This window comes from Mobula hypostoma, chromosome 21 (assembly GCF_963921235.1).
Source record: "Mobula hypostoma chromosome 21, sMobHyp1.1, whole genome shotgun sequence".
Classification (NCBI taxonomy): Eukaryota; Metazoa; Chordata; class Chondrichthyes; order Myliobatiformes; family Myliobatidae; genus Mobula; species Mobula hypostoma.
Window position 1 is genome coordinate 8,066,915 of NC_086117.1, and position 21,455 is coordinate 8,088,369.

The 21,455-nt window shown below is 44.0% G+C and overlaps 1 protein-coding gene across 1 annotated transcript in view; it reads right to left on the reverse strand.

The window, feature by feature from the left end:
* Window positions 1-845: 845 nt before the first annotated feature.
* LOC134360106 (WD repeat-containing protein 38-like) overlaps window positions 846-21,455 on the reverse strand; it is a 34,943-nt gene continuing 14,333 nt past the window's right edge. The window contains exons 5-9 of the mRNA XM_063074188.1: window positions 17,989-18,069; window positions 12,558-12,680; window positions 7,152-7,301; window positions 6,944-6,991; window positions 846-970 (exon numbers count right to left, since the gene is read on the reverse strand). Coding sequence (XP_062930258.1) covers window positions 854-970; window positions 6,944-6,991; window positions 7,152-7,301; window positions 12,558-12,680; window positions 17,989-18,069 — 519 coding nt within the window. The 3' untranslated portion in view covers window positions 846-853. The remainder of the gene's footprint in view (window positions 971-6,943; window positions 6,992-7,151; window positions 7,302-12,557; window positions 12,681-17,988; window positions 18,070-21,455) is intronic.

Below are 21,455 nucleotides of genomic sequence, written 5' to 3' on the forward strand. Positions count from 1 at the left end.
AGCAGATCAGGCAGCACCTGTGGAGGGAAGTTTATTTTTATTGACTTATTTGAGATACAGCGTGTTACAAGTCCTTCTTGTCCCCTGACCCACACTGCGCAGCAAACCCCCCCCCCCCAATTTAATCTGAGCCTAATCACGGGATGATTTACAAAGACCAACTAACCTACCAACCGGAACGTCTCTGGACTGTGGGAGGAAACTGGAGCACCCGGAGGAAACCCATGCGGTTACAGGGAGAAGGTAGAAGCTGCTTACAGACAGCAGAGGGAATTGAACCCAGGTTGCTGGTACTGTAAAGCGTTGCGCTGACCAATACGCTAACGTGCCACCCAATGGACAATGGAAATCAACTTTCTGGGTTGAGGTCCTACACGTCCACGTCCCTCCGTGGATGCTGGCTGACCTGCTATGGTTCTCCAGTAGTTTGCGTATTCCTCCAGGTCCTAGCGTCTGCAGCCTCTTGATTCTGTAGTAATTCCCCCTAGTTGTAGTTATAAGCTACAGGTGGGGAAGGGATAGAGGAGCAGTGGGAAGGAATACGGAGTCAGCTTACTGCTTATATTGAGTGTCCCCTCAGCCTCCTGCACTGTGCTCCAGAGAAAATAACCCGAGTTCATCCAGCCTCTCCTGATAGCTTATACTCTCTAGTCCAGGCAGGCAATCAATACCCTTCTGCACACTCTCCAAATGTCTTTTAACCATTGTCCTTGTATCTGAACTTTACAAACATTCGTGTCACTTTAATTCAGATGCCAGCACAGTTAGTTTGCAACTTAGGCCGAACAGTTGAAATACTCCTGTAGATGAATCAGATTTCGGTCTGAGAGCTGGGCTGCGGGGGCGTTGGCTTCTAACTATCTACACTGCTGGTAGGCATCGTCACTGGTAGATCATCAGTTGAGGTCCCTGCGATCAGAAGTGTCTCAAAAAGAGAAAACTGGCAACTGGTGACAACGTCCAGCTTCCCCTGGAGAAGAAAATAAAAGAGGGTCATTTAATGAAATCAATTTTGGTGGGAGAGGCCTGTCACAGGATAGAAAACATCTCTGTCAATGATTCAGCCAAACAGAGAAAAATGTCACATTTCCAAATCTGCTGACGATACCAAACCATGTGGGATGGGAGTGGGGAGATGGTTTTCGGGAGATATGGACAAACTGAGAACATGTGACACACCTTGGTATTAGTATTGGATTCTTGCCCTCACAATCCACCTTGTCACGGCTCTGCTCTGCACCGCACTTCCTGTGTAACTGTAACACTTCCTTCTGTATTCTGTTACTGTCTTTATTCTGTTAAGTAAAAGAACCCTTAGGGGCAAGTGATCATAATCTGATTGAATACACCCTAAAATCTGAGAAGGAGAAATTAAAGTCAGATGTTTCAGTAGAACAGTTGAGTGAAGGGAATTACAGAGGCATGAGAGAGGAGATGGCCAGAATTCACTGGTAAAGAACACTGGCAAGGGTGAGGGCAGAGCAGCAATGGCTGGAATTTCTGGAAGCAATTTGGAACAGTGTATACTGTTTGGAACAGGATGCTGTATATACATCCCAAAGAAGAAGAGTATTCTCAAGGAAAGAGACACGGCAATAGCTAACAAGAGAACTCAAAGCCAACTTAAAAGCCAAAGGGAGGGTATATAATAAAGCAAAAATTAATGGGAAGTTAGAGGATCAGGAAGCTTTTAAAAACCAACAGAAGGCAACTAAAATGTCATTAAGAAGGTAAAAATGGAATATGAAAGTAAAGCGGCTAATAATATTAAACAGGATACCAAAAGTTTCTTCAGATACATAAAGTGCAAAAGAGAGGTGAGAGTGGATATTGGACCGCTGGAAAACGATGCCGGAGAGGTAGTAATGGGGGAATAACAAAATGGTCAACGAACTGGGTAAGTATTTTGCCTCAGTCTTCATGGTGGAAGGCACTAGCAGCATGATGGCAGTTCTTAGTGCTGGGGGTCATGAAGTGTGTGAAGTTACCATTACTAGGGAGAAGGTTCTTGGGAACCTGAAAGGTCTGAAGCTGGATAAGTCACCTGGACCAGATGGTGTACACCCCAGGGTTCTGAAAGGCTTGGCTGAAGAGATCATTGAAGCATTAGCAATGATCTTTCAAGAATCACTAAATTCTGGAATGGTTCTGGAAAAATGGAAAACTGCAAATGTCGCTCCACTCTTCAAGAAGGAAGAGAAACAGAAGAAAGGAAATTACAGGCCAGTTAGTCGACGTCAGTGGTTAGGAAGATGTTGGAGTTGATTGTTAAGGAAGAGGTCTCAGGGTACTTGGAGGCACATGATAAAGCAGGCTGTTGTCAGCACTGTCTCCTCAAGGGAAAATCTTGCCTGACAAATCACACACGAGGCTGCTTAACAAGCTACGAGCCCATGGTATTACAGGAAAGATTCTAGCATGGATAAAGCAGTGGCTGATTAGCAGGAGGCGAAGAGCGGGAATAAAGAGAGCCTTTTCTGACTGACTGCCGGTGACTAGCCGTGTTCCACAGGGGTCTACATTGGGACCGATTCTTTTCACATTATATGTCAGTGATTTGGATGATGGAATTGATGGCTTTGTTACAAAGTTTGCAGATGATGTGAAGATAGGTGGAGGGGCAGGTTTTGAGGAAGTAGAAAAGTTACAAAAACATTTAGACAGATTAGGAGAATGGGCAAAGAAATGACAGGATACAGTGTTGGGAAGTGTATGGTCATGCACTTTGATAGAAGAAAAGAATGGGTTGACTATTTTCTAAATAAAGAGAAAATACAAAAAAAACTGAGGTACAAAGAGACTTGCAAGTCCTTGTGCAGGATTCCCTAAAGGTTAATTTGCAGGTTGAGTCTGTGGTGAAAAAGGCAAATGCAATGTTAGCATTCATTTCAAGAGGACTAGAATATAAAAGCAAGGATGTAATGTTGAGACTTTATAAAGCACTGGTGAGGCCTCACTTGGAGTATTGTGAGCAGTTTTGGGCCCCTTATCTTAGAAAGGATGTGCTGAAACTGGAGAGGGTTCAAAGGAAGTTCACAAAAATGATTCCAGGATTGAAAGGCTTATCATATGAAGAGTGTTTGTTGGTTCTGGGCCTGTATTCACTGGAATTCAGCAGAATGAGAGGTGGCCTCATTGAAACCTTTTGAATGGTGAAAGGATTTGATAGAGTGGATATGGAGAGGATGTTTCCTACGGTGGGAGAATCTAAGACCAGAGGACACAACCTCAGAATAGAGGGGCGTCCTTTTAGAACTGAGATGAGGAGGAATTTCTTTAGCCAGAGAGTGGTGAATTTGTGGAATCCATTGCCATAGGCAGCTGTGGAGGCCAAATCTTCATGTATATTTAAGGCAGAGGTTGATAGATTCTTGATTGGTCGGGGCATGAAGGAATATGAGGAGAAGGCAAGAGATTGGGGCTGAGAGGGAAATGGATCAGCCAGGATGAATTGGCAGAGAGGACATGGTGTTCTGATATCTTATGGTCTTATGGTTTTACCTTGTTCTTTGTTTTACCTCAAAGCACTGATGAGATGAAATGATCTGTATGGGTGGCATTCAAAACAAAGATTTTGACTGTTCCGCGTACATTGGACTATAATAACCAAGTTATGGAATGGAATGAGTTTATTACTGTCACATGAACTGAGATAAAGTGAAAAGCTTCTCTTGCATACTGTTCATACAGATCAAATCATTACACCGTTCATTGAAGAAGAACGGGAAAACAATAACAATGCAGATTAAAGTGTAACAGCTACAGAGAAAGTGCAGTGCAGGGAGACAGTAAAGTTTAGATCATAACAAGGTGAAGATTCCATCTTATTGTACAAGGGAACCATTCAATAGCCTTATAACAGTGGGAGATTGGTGGTACGCGCTTTTAGGCTTCTGTATCCTCTACCTGGTGATGGGAGAGGGGAGAAGAGAGAATGTCTAAGGTGGGGGTGGATAGAGTCTTGCCTGCTTTACTGAGACAGCAAGAAGCATAGACAGAGTCTTATTATTGTCACATGTACCAAGATACAGTGAAAAGCAAACATGAGAAAATCTGCAGTTGCTGCAAAGTAACACACACAAAATGCTGGAGGAACTCTGCAGGCCAGGTAGCATCGATGGCTTTGTTGCCAAGTTTGCAGATGATACAAAGATTGGTGGAGGGGCAGATAGTGTTAATGAAACAGGTAAGATGCAGAAGGACTTAGACAGATTAGGAGAATGGGCGAGGAAGTGGCAAATGTTGGAAAATGCATGGTCATGCACTTTGGTATTAGAAATAGATGTGTGGACTACCTTCTAAACGGGGAGAAAATCCAGGAATCTGAGATGCCGAGGGACTTGGAAGTCCTTGTGCAGAACACCCTGGAGATTAACTTGCAGGTTGAGATGGTGGTGAGGAAGGCAAATGTCATGAGCCATTTCAAGAGGGCTAGAATGCAAGAGCAAGGATGTGATGCTGAGGCTTTATAAGGCACTGGTGAGGCCTCACGTTGAGTATTATGAACAGTTTTGGGCCATTCATCTTAGAAAAGATGTGCTGGCATTGGAGAGGGTCCAGAGGAGGTTCACAAGGATGATTCCAGGAATGAAAGGGTTATCATACGAGGAACGTTTGATGGCTCTGGGTGTGTATTCGCTGGAATTCAGAGGATGAGGGGGGATCTCATTGAAACTTTTCGAATGTTGAAAGGCCTGGACAGAGTAGATGTGGAAAAGATGTTTCCCACGGCGGGAGAGTCTAGGACAAGAGGGCACAGCCTCAGGGTAGAGGAGCGCCCTTTCAAAACAGAGATGCGGAGAAATTTCTTTAGCCAAAGGGTGGTGATTTTGTGGAGTTTGTTGCTACCTGCAGCTGTGGAGGCCGGGTCGTTGGGTGTATTTAAAGCAGAGATTGATAGGTTCTTTGCTCTCTTTCTTTTTTCAATCTTTTTATTGATTTTTTTTAAAGTGTGTATACAAACAAGAGGAGAATATCTCTGGTATATATGTCAGTAACAGTACATACAGAAGGTAAAATAAGCAATATCAGAATCACACATAGTGTTGATCTACAAAGTATAAATTTGATATAGAATGTATAATACAGAGAAAAAATATGTAATTTATTCTCTTCTTACCGATTTATGAAGAAAAGAAGGTCTATTAGAAATTTTTATATATTAAAAAAAACACTATTCTAAACAGAAAAAAAAGGACTGGGCAATCCATCCTGAGAGAAAAAAAACAAGAGAAGAGAGACTCTCTGATCAAATCCAAGGTTCTGAAAAAATAGCTGGAAGAGAATCAGTACAAAAATCAGATCATATGAAAATATTGAATAAAAGGTCGCCAGATTTCTTAAAATTTAAAGGATGTATCCAACATCTGACTTCTTATTTTCTCTAGACTTAAACAGGACATGATAGAGGAAAACCAATAAAAGGTGGTAGGAGGGTTATGGTCCTTCCATTTAAGTAAAATGGCTTTCCTAGCCAAAAGGGTGGAAGAGGCTATCATCCGCTGGGCGGAAGCAGGAGTATATCCTGCTTCCGATGGAATAATCCCAAAAATAGCTGTAAATAAGTTTGTTTGTAAATCCAGACCCAGTACCTTTGATAAGGTTTTAAAAACATCTTTCCAAAAATTCTCCAACTTTATGCAAAACCAAAACATGTGAGTTAAAGTGGCCATCTGAGTATTACATCTATCACAAATAGGATTAATATTGGGAAAAATACAGGCTAATTTATCCTTTGACATGTGTGCCCGATGCATTACCCTGAACTGTACCAAGGAATGACGGGCACAAATAGATTAAGTATTTACCAGGTGAAAAATTTTACTCCATTGATTATCTGAAAGTAACTCTTGAAATTCCAATTCCCAGGCAGCTCTAATTTTATCGTTAGATATCATTCGTAAATTCAATAACCATTTATAAATTGTAGCTATTGATCCTTTTTGGAGTGATTTAACCTGGAAGAGGGTATCTATTATATTAGATGGATAAGCAGAGGGATAACTTGGAAGCAAAGTACATAAAAAATTTCTAATTTGTGAATATCTAAAAAAGTGTACATTGGATAAATCAAATTTATCCGCTAGCTGAGGGAAAGACATTAAACAATCCCCTATAAACAAATCCGAAAAGGTTATTATTCCTTTGGTTTTCCAGATTAAAAAAGCCTGATCTAAAATTGATGGTTTAAAAAAATAATTACGATATATTTTACTAGAAAGGACAAAATTATTTAATTCAAAAAAATCTGTGAAACTGAAACCAAATTCTTAATGTATGTTTAATAATAGGATTAAGGTCTTGTCTCAGTCTTAGAGAGCAGAAAAGGAAGAGGAGCTCCCAGTAAAGAGGCCGATAGGTTCTTGACTGGACATGGCATCAAAGGTCATGGGGAGAAGGCTGGGAACTGGGGATGAAGAGGAGATATTTAAAAAGGCTTAACTATGAGTGAATGATGGAGCGGACTCGATGGGCCAGATGGCCTAATTCTGCTCCTATGTTTTATGGACTTATACATAATTACATCAAGATAGGAAAAGGTTTTGGGCTATATTATATAAATTTTTAGTGTGACTGTATGTTTACTGCCTCCTTATATGTGTTATATGTGCCTTGTGCTGTGTGTGACTGTTGGTAATGAGTTTTGCACCTTGGCCTCAGAGGAACACTGTTTCGTTCAGCTGTATTCATGGGTGTTCATGTATGGTTGAATGGCAATTAAACCTGAACTTGAACTTGTTCCTCCTGTCCAATGGTAGTAGCGAGAAAACGGCACGGCCTGGATGAGGGGAGGAAAACTGCAAGAATTGGTGATTCAATCAGAACATTAAGATCTCAATTAAAGATATTGCCTGATCACAGTCTTGTTAAATTGACCTTTGACCGAGGGGAGAGAACCAGCCATCTTAAACCGCGATACAGTAACGATCGTGGGTGGAGTTACCTCAAGGATTCTCTCACAGGCTCCATTTTCACAGTCCCAAATAAGAATCTAGAGGAGCAGATAAAACGAGTGAGTCAGGCCACAGCTCTCTGGATTTTGTCTAAAGCAGAAAAACTGGTTTCAGCTGAGGTGGGATGGGAGGGGTAGAGGTGCAGTAGCAGTAACGGGTAAACAGACAGGGAGAGTTGAAATTGTTCAGTCATCGTACCTTTCTGTCCTGAGCTGCCGTCATGAGCAGAATTGCATCCAGGGAGAATGCCAGGGCCATCACTGGCCCAGTGTGCTTATCCAGGACAAAGATAAGGCTCCCACGTCTTGGATCCCACACGCGTACCGTCTTATCCCAGGAACCTGAAGCCTAGGAGACAATCAGAAGGGATGCATCTGACGTGGTTGGTTAAAACAACATGGGACAGACTTTCCACCCAATGTTGCTTCATTTTCCTCACACCCCCTTCCCCAAAGTTCAAAGTTGAAGGTATAATTATTATCAAAGTATGCATACCTTATACAACCTTGAGATTCGGTCTCCTTCCAGACAGCCACAAGACAAAGAAACCCCAAAAGAACCCCTTTAAAAAATAGACTGTCAAACACCAGAGTGTGCAGAGAAAAAAAAATTGTGTAAACAATAAATGTAAGCAAAGAGCGTTCAGAACTGAAGTTTTACGAAAGACACGAAGCTGGAGCTGGAGAAGGCCACAGCCCCAGTTCAGTGCAGAGCTGAGTAAACGTCATAGACGTGCCTCAGAGCCTAAAGCCTGAGAGCACATACTTTCAGATTCAAAGACAGCTTCTACTCCACTGTTATAAGCCTCTTAAATGGACCTCTCATACTCTATAAACAATGAACTCTTAATCTCTCAAACCATGTGTTGTCGGCTCCTAACCCAAGGGATTATTTATAGAGGGGGCATGTTGGGCCACTATAACAAGTGGTCGCCTCCTTCCTCCTGGTGTCTCAAGTACTCATAGACATAGCCCACCTTTCACCCTCTATAAGCTCCTCTGGACCTCTGACATCTGTACGTGTTCACTCATCAGCCCTGACCTACACTGGGATCCAATTGAACACCACTGCCGTGTTATGATTCTCAGTTTCTCCATGGTCTCACCTCTTCTCATCTCCAAAACTTCCTCCTGCCCTGTAATGCTCCAAGATATCAGCCCTCCTCCAAACAAGCTACCTTGTAAAAAAGAATCTAGTGGTCTAAACGACCTTGTCTTCACACAACGCTGAATGAGTGAAGGAAGGAATTGGTTTAGTGTTGTCTCATGTACTGAGATACATGGAGAGCCATTGTGCAGGATCAGAACAGCTGCAGAACGTTGCAAATTCAGCCAGCTACATCACCAGCTTCCCCACCAACAAAGACATTTTCTAAAGGTGATGCCTATAGAAAGCAACGTCCATCACCCAGGACAAGCCCTCTCCTCGTTGCTACCATCAAGGAGGAGATACAGGAGCCTGAAGACACACACTTAACTTTAGAAATGGCTTCTTCCCTCTGCCATCAGATTTCTGAATGGACAATGAACGCCTGAACACCACCTCACTTCCTTTCGGCTCTCTTTCTCACTATTTTTAAATATATATATATATTTATGATAGTAATTTACAGTTTTTATGTATTGGATTGTATTTGTATTGGGCTGTCCAGCTGCTGCAAAACAACGTATTTCATGACATATTAAACCTGATTCTGATTGAGTGAAAAGCTTTTGTTTGGGTGCTGTCCAGCAGATCACACCGTACGTAATTACATTGAGGTAGCAAGAGGAAGGTAGTTAGAGAGAAAGTGCAGCTCAGGGGCACACTTGGACTTCTTTTGCACATTACTTGTTCGTCAGTCTTTGACTTCATGTATAAAACGCGGCCACTTCGGTGGTGATGTCTGTTATCTGTCAAGTAGGGGACCGTGCACAATTCTGATTTGATGGAGATGGACGTGAGAGTACAGAGGAACATCTGGAGAAACTTCTGAAATGCCGCTTGGCTGCCGCTGCTACTGTGTGGTAACCGGAATCTCCGGAGCAGAAGGCCCCGAAATCCTCGGCTTTGCGTGTTTCAGATGCCCGGGCAAGGTCGAAGGCGCTCGGCAGAGGATGGTGCTCAGGAGGCTGTATCAGAGCGGCTGGTTGGAAGCTCGAAGTTTTCGGATGAATGGACTCAGTGTCGGCTGTGGTCGGCTGCTTCCAAGGCATCGGCAAGTTGACAGTGCCTGGAGGTTTATGGCAGGGAGTTTCTCCCTTTTGCTGCCTGCTATCGGGGACTCGGGAGTCGATTGACTCAGGGACTTTTGAGACTTTATTTACCGTGCTCATGGTCTGTTCTTCATCAAATTATGGTATTGCTTTGCACTGCTGTAACCATATGTTATAAATATGTGGTTCTGTCAGTGTTAGTCTTTGGTTTGTCCTGTTTTCTGTGATATCACTCCGGAGAAACATTGTATCATTTCTTAATGCATGTATGCATTTCTAAATGACAATAAAAGAGGATTGAGTGTTCTCATAATCTAATTAAAGCGCCAGGGCCACAATGAGGTAGATTGGGAGATCAAGTTTATCTTTCAGCATTTCCTCCCATTTCCTCCAAACTAAAGGTGTAGCTATGGGCACCCGTATGGGTCCTAGCTATGCCTGCCTTTTTGTTGGGTTTGTGGAACAATCTATGTTCCGTGCCTATTCTGGTATCTGTCCCCCACTTTTCCTTCGCTATATCGACGACTGCATTGGCGCTGCTTCCTGCACGCATGCAGAACTCGTTGACTTTATTAACTTTGCCTCCAACTTTCACCCTGCCCTCAAGTTTACCTGGTCTATTTCCGACACCTCCCTCCCCTTTCTAGATCTTTCTGTCTCTGTCTCTGGAGACAGCTTATCCACTGATATCTACTATAAGCCTACTGACTCTCACAGCTATCTGGACTATTCCTCTTCTCACCCTGTCTCTTGCAAAAACGCCATCCCCTTCTCGCAATTCCTCCGTCTCCGCTGCATCTGCTCTCAGGATGAGGCTTTTCATTCTAGGACGAGGGAGATGTCTTCATTTTTTAAAGAAAGGGGCTTCCCTTCCTCCACTATCAACTCTGCTCTTAAACGCATCTCCTCCATTTCACGTACATCTGCTCTCACTCCATCCTCCCACCACCCCACTAGGAATAGGGTTCCCCTGGTCCTCACCTACCACCCCACCAGCCTCCGGGTCCAACATATTATTCTCCGTAACTTCCGCCACCTCCAACGGGATCCCACCACTAAGCACATCTTTCCCTCCCCCCCCCTGCATTCCGCAGGGATCGCTCCCTACACAACTCCCTTGTCCATTCGTCCCCCCCATCCCTCCCCACTGATCTCCCTCCTGGCACTTATCCGTGTAAGCGGAACAAGTGCTACACATGCCCTTACACTTCCTCCCTTACCACCATTCAGGGCCCCAAACAGTCCTTCCAGGTGAGGCATCACTTCACCTGTGAGTCGACTGGGGTGATATACTGCGTCCGGTGCTCCCGATGTGGCCTTTTATATATTGGTGAGACCCGACACAGACTGGGAGACCGCTTTGCTGAACATCTACGCTCTGTCCGCCAGAGAAAGCAGGATCTCCCAGTGGCCACACATTTTAATTCCACATCCCATTCCCATTCTGACATGTCTATCCACGGCCTCCTCTACTGTAAAGATGAGGCCACACTCAGGTTGGAGGAACAACACCTTATATTCCGTCTGGGTAGCCTCCAACCTGATGGCATGAACATTGACTTCTCTAACTTCCGCTAGGCCCCACCTCCCCCTCGTACCCCAGCTGTTACTCATTTTTATGCACACATTCTTTCTCTCACTCTCCTTTTTCTCCCTCTGTCCCTCTGAATATACCTCTTGCCCATCCTCTGGGTCAACCCCCCCCCCCCGTCTTTCTCCCTAGGCCTCCTGTCCCATGATCCTCTCGTATCCCCTTTTGCCTATCACCTGTCCAGCTCTCGGCTCTATCCCTCCCCCTCCTGTCTTCTCCTATCATTTTGCATCTCCCCCTCCCCCTCCTACTTTCAAATCCCTTACTCACTCTTCCTTCAGTTAGTCCTGACGAAGGGTCTCGGCCTGAAACGTCGACTGCGCCTCTTCCTATAGATGCTGCTTGACCTGCTGCGTTCACCAGCAACTTTGATGTATGTTGCTTGAATTTCCAGCATCTGCAGAATTCCTGTTGTTTATCTTTCAGCATATGAGGTCCGTACGGGAGTCTGATAACACTGAGAAAGAAGGTGTCCTTTGAGTCAGGTGGTACATGCGCTTGGGATTTTGTGTCTTCTGCCCAACAGGAAAGAGGAGAAGAGAGAATGACTAGAATAGGAGGGGGTCACGATTATGTTGGCTGCTTTGCTGAGACAGTGGGAGTGTAGGTGGAATCAGTGGAGGGAAGGCTGGTTTCCGAGATGGACTGAACTGTGCTCAGAACTCTGTGGTTAAGAAACTTCTCGAGGCCTATCCTAGACTAAGCTTTTGGAGGTAGCACGTTAATTTAATCTAGAGAAGCCTTGTGTGAAACGCAGTGGGAATTATTTTCGCACTGTCAAAGGACTCATATTAGCCAATGTTGCTTTACGTGCATTCACTTCCCAAAATAAGTCTTCAGAAGCAGGAAGTAAATTGCCTTCCTTCACCAAGGTGACATTGTAAAGGAGCATTACAGCCCAGAATCCAGCTGGACCATGTGACACCACACCTTGGCTTCAGTCACTGGGCCATAGAATGCTCCCTTCAGTTCCTACACTTAGAACATAGATCATTACAGCACACTCTTCTCTGTGGATTGTCACCTTGTCGTGGTGGAGAAGCTTGTGTGGTCCTGTGATCCTGAGAGCAATGCCGTCTGGAGCTATGCTCCTGGTAGGGTCACCCATGGCGGTAAGGTCGAGGGTGAGGTCCCTGACAAAGAACAATCCAACGAAGACCTCAACGGTGGAACAGGCGGACGAAGTTACTTCGAACTCAACGGCTGTGAAGGCGGATGAAGGCAGCAACAAATCCATCAGCTCCAATCGTCGTGGTTTCAATGCCATTGGAATCAGTTGGTTGATTTGTGAAGTATCGTGTGCTTCTTGGAGTGCAACATCAAGTACACGTTAAACAAATACACGCACAGGCATCTTTGCTCTGTATGGAACGAGGACAATCATCCTCGACCTCGAGGGATAGCCACGACGACAGCACACTGAACAGGCCCCTCATCCCATACTGTTGTGCCAACTCTTTGACCTACTCCAAGAACAATCTAACTTTTCCTTCCTACATAACCCTCCATTTTTCCATCATCCATCTGCCTATCTAAGAGTCTCTTAAATGCCCCTGATCTATCTGCCCCCACCACTACCCCTGGAAGAGTGTCCATTCATCCACCACCCTCTAAACAAAGAACCTACCTCTGACATTCCCTCCAATTTCCTTAACATTAAACCCCCGTATCGATCATTTCCATCCTGGGAAAAGTCTTGGGCTGCCCTCTCGATCTCTGCCTCTAATCACCTTGAACACCTCCGTCAGGTCACCTCTCATCCTCGGTCACTCCCAAAAGAAAAGCCCTTGTTTCTTATCGAACCCTAGACTTGCTCACCAGCATCCCAATGCCAGAAAACGCCACGCAGCTCACGTTGCTCGTGTGACCTTTCAAAGTCCTTTTGTGTTTCAGACTTTGTATGTTCCACACGATGACGGTAGAATCCCAGGATCCGGTAGCCTGCGGAAAGAAAATGACACCTTACGCCAGGGATCTGCAGCGCCACGGTACGTAGCGGTTAGAGCGAGACTATTACAGCTCAGGGTGTCGAAGTTCAGAGTTCAATTCCGGCCTCCCCTGTATGTGCGTTCTCCCTGTGACCACATGGGTTTCCTCTGGATGGTCCAGTTTCCTCCCACGGTCAAATGATGTACCGGTTACTAGGTTAATTGGTCATTGTAAGTAGCCCATGATCAGGCTGGGGTTAAATAGCCAGGTTACCGGGCAGTGCAGCTCATTAGGCTAGAAAGGCCTGTTCTTCATTGCACCCTAAATAAAATATTCCCAGCACTAAGAACTAGGCCCGGGTCTGCTTACAACAGAAGATGTGGTCAGAAGCCAGGTCACTGGTGAATGCATTAACTGTCAGATAACCAACAGTTTCATAATCTATATACTACTAAAATTCTCGTGCTCTGTTTGTCTGTTTGTGACCTCCAATTAGCCCAAACGGTGCATTACAGCGGCACTTTTTTTGACTATATCGACTTAAAATGCGCTAACTTACAGAATGCATGCAAAGTTCAGGGTTATATATTCCTATAAAATTGCTCACTCATCAATCAACAGGCCCTGCTTTCCACAACCTGAGCCGATTCCAGCTTTAATGGAAACCGGGATGCGACACCAGGATGCATGCGCCCAGCCAGCCACAGCACCGCCTCACGATGCTCACAGAGCTGATTCCACCTTTCATGGAAACCGCGACAAGACACCACGACGCCTGCGCACGGCCAGCCTCAGAAGTGACTCACGATGCTCACAGCAGCGACACCAACCACAGCAAAAGGGCAGGGCAACTCTATTTCGAGCAGTCACTTTCTACTAATCACCATCAGCATGTGCAGGATTGGGACAGGTCAAACTGCGACCCATCGATAAGAGATATTTAAATCTTATTGTAATGAAGTACTTCGAAACACCCTATTCCCAGATTCTACACTTGGACTAATAAGAGATGGGAAAGAAGGAGAATGGGGAAAAGAATGGAGGACTACTCCGGGATTTCTGAAGCAAATGTTCTGGGTTGAGTGTATACCGTTTCTCTACAAAGTGCTGACCTCTACTATCTGAGACTTCTTCTTCATCACATAAAGGGGCCAGTATCTTTCGAATCATTGAACACACATGATGGAGATATCCTTCCATCATTCAAAGACGCCTGCAGAGAGAGAGGATTGTTGCAAGCTGACGATCATTGGCAACAAACTATGGAAGAGGCTGAGGGAACAAGAGTGCCCAGGGCAATATGAGATTTGTTCGTCGTCTTACTAACAAACACTGAAATCAACAATCCACAGCAATTATGGAACCGGTTCAAGAATACAATGTCTGAAGATTTCTTACAAATGGAGAAGAGAACTATTAATGATCCTAACATCATGATCGAGGAGAGGCATCATGGACAAGCTCTTCTGTATTTCCAAGAGGAACTTGAGAACTTGGGCAAAACACTTGAAGAATATAACTTGCCAACACCAGGAAACGGTACAATTACTCAAAGTGCTGGCAATCTGGAATTTCTGCGTGAACTGCAATACAACAGAGACGAACAGCAGGAATTGGTTTCACAGAAGGAGCCCCTATTGAATAATGAGCAAAGAGAAGTAGATGAATATGTGTGCGACTGCTTGGAAAGGAATCTCTCTTCAATGATTTTCACTGATGCACCAGGAAGAACGGGCAAGACATTTATCATCAACTTGATCCTCGCTAAAGTTAGGGGAGATGGAGGTGTTGCTATTGCTGTAGCATTATCCTGTATTGCAGTAACATTGATGCCTGGTGGTAGGACAGCGCATTCAAGATTCAAAATACCCCTCAAAGTCAATGAAGATGCCCTTTGTAACATTGATAAAAACACCAATACTGCAAACTTACTCCGAAATGTGAGGCTTATTGTCTGGGATGAGGGCCCCATGATTAGGAGGGAGAGCTTCGAAGCCATGGACCGGACTCTTCGTGATGTATGCGGCAAGAATGAGGCCTTCGGGGGTATTTTAACCATTTGCTGTGGCAATTTCCGTCAGCTTCTAGCAGTTGTGAAACGCAGAAATGATGCTGATGTGGAGAATTCAGGCATAAAAAAATGGAGAAGCTTTATCACGTTTCAATTGAAGAGAAATGTGCGATTGAGTGAGGAAGAAGGACGATATTCTGAGTTCTTATTGGATGTTGGAGAAGACAAGATTGAGAAAAATGAAAACGATGAAATCGAATTACCTGAAGATATGATTCTGCCAGCAAAAACTGTGGAAGAATCATTGATTTCATCTACCCAACATTCGACAATCCTGCAGAATTGTTCTCGAGGAATTCTATCTTGGATCCTCTCAATGAAATGATGTGAAAAATAAACTTTACATGCATTAGACGCTTCCCTGGAATCGTGAAGGAATACTGCTCCTTCAATGCCGTAAGTGAAGGAGCTAACGCCACTCAATTTCCAACAGAATTCCTTGATTCGGTCGAACTCTCTGCTTTGCCACCACATAAACTGGAATTGAAGAAGGGATCTCCCATCATTTCAGTGAGGAACTTGAATCCACCAAGGCTTTGCAATGGAATGCGAACGATGGTGGAAGAATGCACGACAATCTCATAGTAGCAAAGATAAACATTGGTGAGTTCAAAAATGACATTGTCATGATCCCAAGAATTACTCTCAATTTATCAGAAGGAGAAGATGTCCCTCTTCAGCGGAGCCGGTTCCCGATACAGTCATGCTTTGCTATGACTATACATAAGGCACAAGGCCAAACCATGGAGAATGTGTTGATTTATCTGGAGAAACCGGTATTCCAGCACGGTCAGCTGTATGTGGCTTTAAGCCGGGGGAAAAGAAATGAAAACGTTAGAGTATTCTTGAAGGGTGGCAGATCAACCAGAAATGTTGTCATCAAAAGTGCCCTTCATTAAGTGAGGAGGAGTTATATTTGTCTTGCTACACATCTTTCTTCTTTAATAAACTGAGTTTTTCTTCTTTAATTTCCAAAGCGCATCACATCAGACCGCACTACCCTTCTCTCAAAGAGTGCCCTAACGGGACACCGGGTTATCTAGTACCTTTTAGATTTGTCATGTATTGCCCTGACCATATATGTCAGCCTTTGCATGTGGCTTATCCCAGGTTTTCAACTTCCAGTTCAAGTTTATTGTCATCTGACTATAAATGTCTACAAGCAAACGAAACAACGTTCCTCCGATCACAGCACACCCACAAAACATATTTATTTATTTATTGGGATACATGCGGAATAGGCCCTTCCAGCCCTTTGAGTCGCGCTGCCCAGCGACCCCCGACTTAATCCTGGCCTAATCACGGGACAGTTTGCAATGACCAATTAACCTACCAGCTGGGATGCCTTTGGACTGTGGGAGGAAACTGGAGCACCCGGAGGAAACCCACACGATCACAGGGAGAGTGCATAAACTGCTTCCGGCAGCCACAGGAATTGAACCCGGGTTGCTGAATCTGTAAAGCACTGTGCTACCCACTACACTACTGTCACCCAACACGGTATCACACCCAGCACGTAAACCAAAATACTACCATAAATAAGTTCATAAAATGTAATTCCTTTGTTTATTTCATCTCTGTTAAGTCATTTCATTTTTTAATTCATTTGATTCTGCCCTGGGGAGAGATGAAGGGGAGACCCCTAGGATACTTTGCTCGTAGCAAAGGGTGTTTGAAGAGTTGGAAGTGTCCTGCTCAGAGCAAAGAGACAAATTCTCTGCCCTAATTTGCCTTCTTGGTGAAGGAGAGTGGGGGAGAGGTGAGAGCTCGAAATGGTTCCTCGACCAACTGTGATGCTGCTGCAAGTAAGTTTTTCTTCACACCAGTGCATACATTCAAAGATTTAAAGTACATTTATTATCAAAGTGTGTATACAGAACACAACTTGGAGATTCAACCTCCTCCAGACAGCCACGAAACAAAGAGGCACCATGGAACCCGTTCGAAGAAACATCAAACACCCAATGCTGATAAAAAAAGAACTAATTGCACAAACAGCAAAAGCAAGCGAACAACACACAGAATGTCAAACATCAAAGCAGCAGTCCAGTAGTATTCTGCTTCCTTCAGTTCAGTGCCATGGTATTAGCCACTGCTGGCCACAGGGCCATCCTTTGCTGAAGTGCCCCAGTCTGCATCCGTCAAACCACTCAAAACAGCAAAAAAATTAGTAACCAGAATCCAGCACTACATGCAAGCACTTTACGACAAGTGTATATGATAATAAATTCAGCCTTGGCTTTGACTTGCCCAGTAACCTAACTCGGTGTTCCCACCAACACACACAAAATGCTGGAGGAACTCAGCAGGTCAAACAGCATCTATGGAAGAGTAAAGAGTCAATGTTTTGGGGCGAGGCCCTCCTTCAGTGTGTTTGTGATACTCCTTGTTCCCCTATTCCTTAACCACCTCTTAACAAAGACCCATCAAACACATAGTTTCGATTCACAACTGCGCTACGATCAGCTACTGGAGACATAAGACACTGCAGATGCAGAGGTTCTCTGGGAACGAATAGTCAATATTTCAGGCCGAAACCCTTCATTAGGACTCACAATGAAGTGTCTTGACTCAGAACATCAACTGTTTATTCCCCTCCTGACCTGCTGAGTTCCTCCAGCGTTTTTTTGTTTGTTTGCTCTGCGTTTCCAGCATCTGGAGAATCCCTTGTGTTTATTCATTTTCAACAGTGCTTGTGTTTCACAACTTAAGCCTCCAGTTCTCTCCCTGGCTTTCAATGCATCAGACCCCATCTGTCTGCTTGAGCTTTCAAACACCGTTCCTGCGAAGTGATTCATTACAGATTAGCTCTCCAGCGAAAAGATTAGCCTCACTTGTCACAAGTACATCAAAACATACAGTGAAAGGCATCAACGGGCAACAGTCTGAGGATTGAGCTGGGGGCAGCCCACAAGAGTCACGACACCTCCGACAGCAATGTAGATTTCCCACAACTTACTAACCCTAACCTGGACATCTTTCGGAACGTGGGAGGAACTGGAGAACCCGGGGAAAACTCACCATCACAGGGAGATCGTACAAACTCCTTATAGACAGCAGCAGGAAGTGAAGCCCAATCTTACACTAACGTGACAGCCTGTTCTTTATATCATCCATATATGTTTGGGTTTTTTTTAACCACATTTAAAGTTCCTTGCAGCTTCCTCCACTTTAACAGGTGTTTTATAACAGTGGGCTATATACAACTGACAGCACAGTGAAGTATAACATTAAAGTAAACCAGGTTACCAAGTATTCTCCATTCTTTGAAAAGTCACAGGCTTTAATAACGTTCCGATGTTTTGAGAAGATCTTCACAACTTGGCCCAGCTGTTTAAAATAAAGAAAAAGGCTTTAAATGGTTTAAGCTCTTTGCTGGTTGAGAAAGGATGAAAGACCAAGTCTACAGATATTCCTTAGGCACTCGAGGTGCTGCAGATGCGGGAAATCTAGAGCAATACACACAATGTGCTGGAGGAGCTCAGCAGGTCAGGCAGCGCCTATGGATGGGAATAAGCAGTTGACGTTTCGGGCCGAGACCCTTCATCAGGACTAATATTATCCTTATACTTTTATCGCATTGAGAGTGAAAGGTGAAAAGTTTAAGGGGAACGTGAGGGGAAACATCTTCACTCTGAGTGGTGAGAGTGTGAAATGAGCTGCCAGTGCAAGTGGTTCATTGAGTTTGATTTCAATGTTTAAGAGAAGTTTGGATAGTTACATGGACGGGAGGGTTATGGAAGACTACGGTTCAGGGGATAGGACTAGCCAGGGGATGGGACTAGGCAGATTAAATGGTTTGGCATGGACTTGTTGGGCAGAAGGGCCTTTTTCTATGACTCTAAAAGCAAATTTACACTCTCCTCATGTTGATAGGGTTGTTAAGAAGGCATATGGTGCATTGGCCTTCATTAGCTGGGCATTGAGTTCAAGAGCCATGAGGTAATGTCGCAGTGCTATAAAACACTGGTTAGACCACACTTGGAATATTGTGTTCAGTTCTGGTTGCCTCATTATAGGAAGGATGTAGAAATCTTTAGGGAGAGTGCAGAGGAGGTTTACCAGGATGCTGCTTGGATTAGAGAGCATGTCTTGTGAGTGACAGGTTGAGCGAGCTAGGAATTTTCTCTTTGGAACGAAGGAGGATGAGAGGTGACTTGTTAGAGGTGTACAAGATAAGAAGCATGGATTAAGTGGACAGCCAGAGACTTCTGCCCAAGGTGGAAGTGGCTAACTTGAGAGAGCATAATATGAAGATGACTGGAGGATGTATAGAGGGATGTCAGAGGTAGGATTTTTACAAAGAGAGTGGTGGGTGCATGGAGCACACTGCTAACGGTGGTGGTAAAGGCAGGTACACTAGGGGCATTTAAGAAATTCTTAGATAACTACAGGGGTGATAGAGAAAGGGAAGGCTCTGTAGGTGGGAAGGGTTAGCTTGATCTTAGGGTAGGTTGAAAGGTCAGCACAACATCATGGGTCAAAGGGCCTGTACTGTGCTGTACCATTCTATGTTCTGTTCCCCCAACACTACCATACTCCCCAAGTTGCAAACCCAATCGATTATAATTTCAAATAAAAATACAATTGAAAATACAAACTCATGAGGAACTATCTCAACTTTCCAATTAACAAGTAGAATTATAACTTAATCAATCATATAAACCCCTAATGGATCAAATCAACTCTTAATGTTCGCATTCATTTCAAGAGGACTAGAATATAAAAGCAAGGATGTAATGTTGAGACTTTATAAGGCGCTGGTGAGGCCTCACTTGGAGTATTGTGAGCAGTTTTGGGCCCCTTATCTTAGAAAGGATGTGTTGAAACTGGAGAGGGTTCAAAGGAGGTTCACAAAAATGATTCCAGGATTGAATGGCTTGTCGTATGAAAAGCGTTTGATGGCTCTGGGCCTGTATTCACTAGAATTCAGAAGGATGAGAGGTGACCTAATTGAAACCTATTGAATGGTGAAAGGCCTTCATAGACTGGACGTGATGAGGATATTTCCTATGGTGGGAGAGTCTAAGCCCAGAGGACACAGAATAGAAACATAGAAACGTAGAAACATAGAAAACCTACAGCACAATACAGGCCCTTCGGCCCACAAAGTTGCACCAAACATAGAGGGCCATTCTTTTAGAATGGAGGTGAGGAGGAATTTCTTTGGCCAGGGAGTGAGGAATCTGTGGAATTCGTTGCCACAGGCAGCTGCGGAGGCCAAGTCTTTATGTATATTTAAGGCAGATGTTGAAAGATTCTTGATTGGTCAGGGCATGAAGGGATACTGGGAGATGGCAGGAGACTGGGGTTGGAGGGAAAGTGGGGTTGGAGGGACATGATGAAATGGTGGAACAAGTGATGGGCCAAGTGGCCTAATTCTGCTCCTACAGTATATTTTATAATAACGTTGTAATATACCAAACCTTGAGATGAAATAAATAACTCCATTCTGATTCACTGAATGTTCAGTTAGGGTTGTTAAACTGTGTCACACAGATATCACAATTGTTGGTGCCTCTAGGATAGACCATGACACAGGTATAGAATTTGGCATGACATGTAATACTTTGAAAAACTTCTATAGATGTGTGGTAGAGAGTATATTGACTGTCTGCATAACAGCCTGGTATGGAAGCATCATTGCCCTTGAACAGAAATCCTACAATAAGTAGTGGATATCGCCCAGTCCATCAATGGTAAAGCCCTCTCCACCACTGAGCACATCTACACAGAGCATTATCACAGTAAAGCAACGTCCATCTTCAGGGACCCCCCCACCACCCAGGCCATGCTCTCTTCTCACTGCTGCCATCAGGAGCCTCAGGACTCACACCACCAGGTTCAGGAACAGTTATTACCCCTCAACCATCAGGTTCTTGAACCAAAGGGGATAACTTCACTCAACTTCACTTGCCCCATCATTGAACCGTTCCCACAACCAAAGGACTCATTTTCAAGGACTCTTCATCTCATGTTCTCAATATTTATTGCTTAATTAATTATTATTATTATTTCTTTCTTTTTGTATTTGCACAGTTTGTTGTCTTTTGCACGCTGGTTGAACTCCCTTGTTGATGCAGTCTTTCATTGATTCTGTTATGGTTTTTATTCTATTATGGATTTATTGAGTATGCCCACAAGAAAATGAATCTCAGGCTGCATATGGTGATGTATACGTACGTTGATAATAAATTTACTTTAAGCTTTGAACTTTTTGAACCTTCAGTTAGGCCATTTGGCTCAACAAGTCTGCTCTACCATTCAATCACGGCTGATTTATTTTCCCTCTCTACATCATTCTCCTTCCTTCTCCCCGTAGCCTTTAATGCACTTAATAATCAAGAACCTATCAAGCTCTGCTTTAAATATACCCAATGACTTGGCCACCACAGCTGTCTGTGGCAATGAATTCTACCAGATTTACCACCATTAAGCTGAAGAAATTCTTCCTCATCTCTGTTCTAAAGGAACATCTTTACATTCTGAGGTTGTGCCCTCTGGTCCTAGACCCCCTCTCCACACTATTGTAACATCCTCTCCACGTCCACCCTATCTAGGTCTTTTAATATTCAATTGGTTTCAGAGACCCCCTACCCACCTCATCCTGCTAAACGTTAGCGCCCTCTAGTGTGGATTGCTGGAGTAGATTCAAACCCTATTACTTTTGTATATAATAGTACCGTAACTGTGTGGAGAAGGGGGGATAGTGTGGG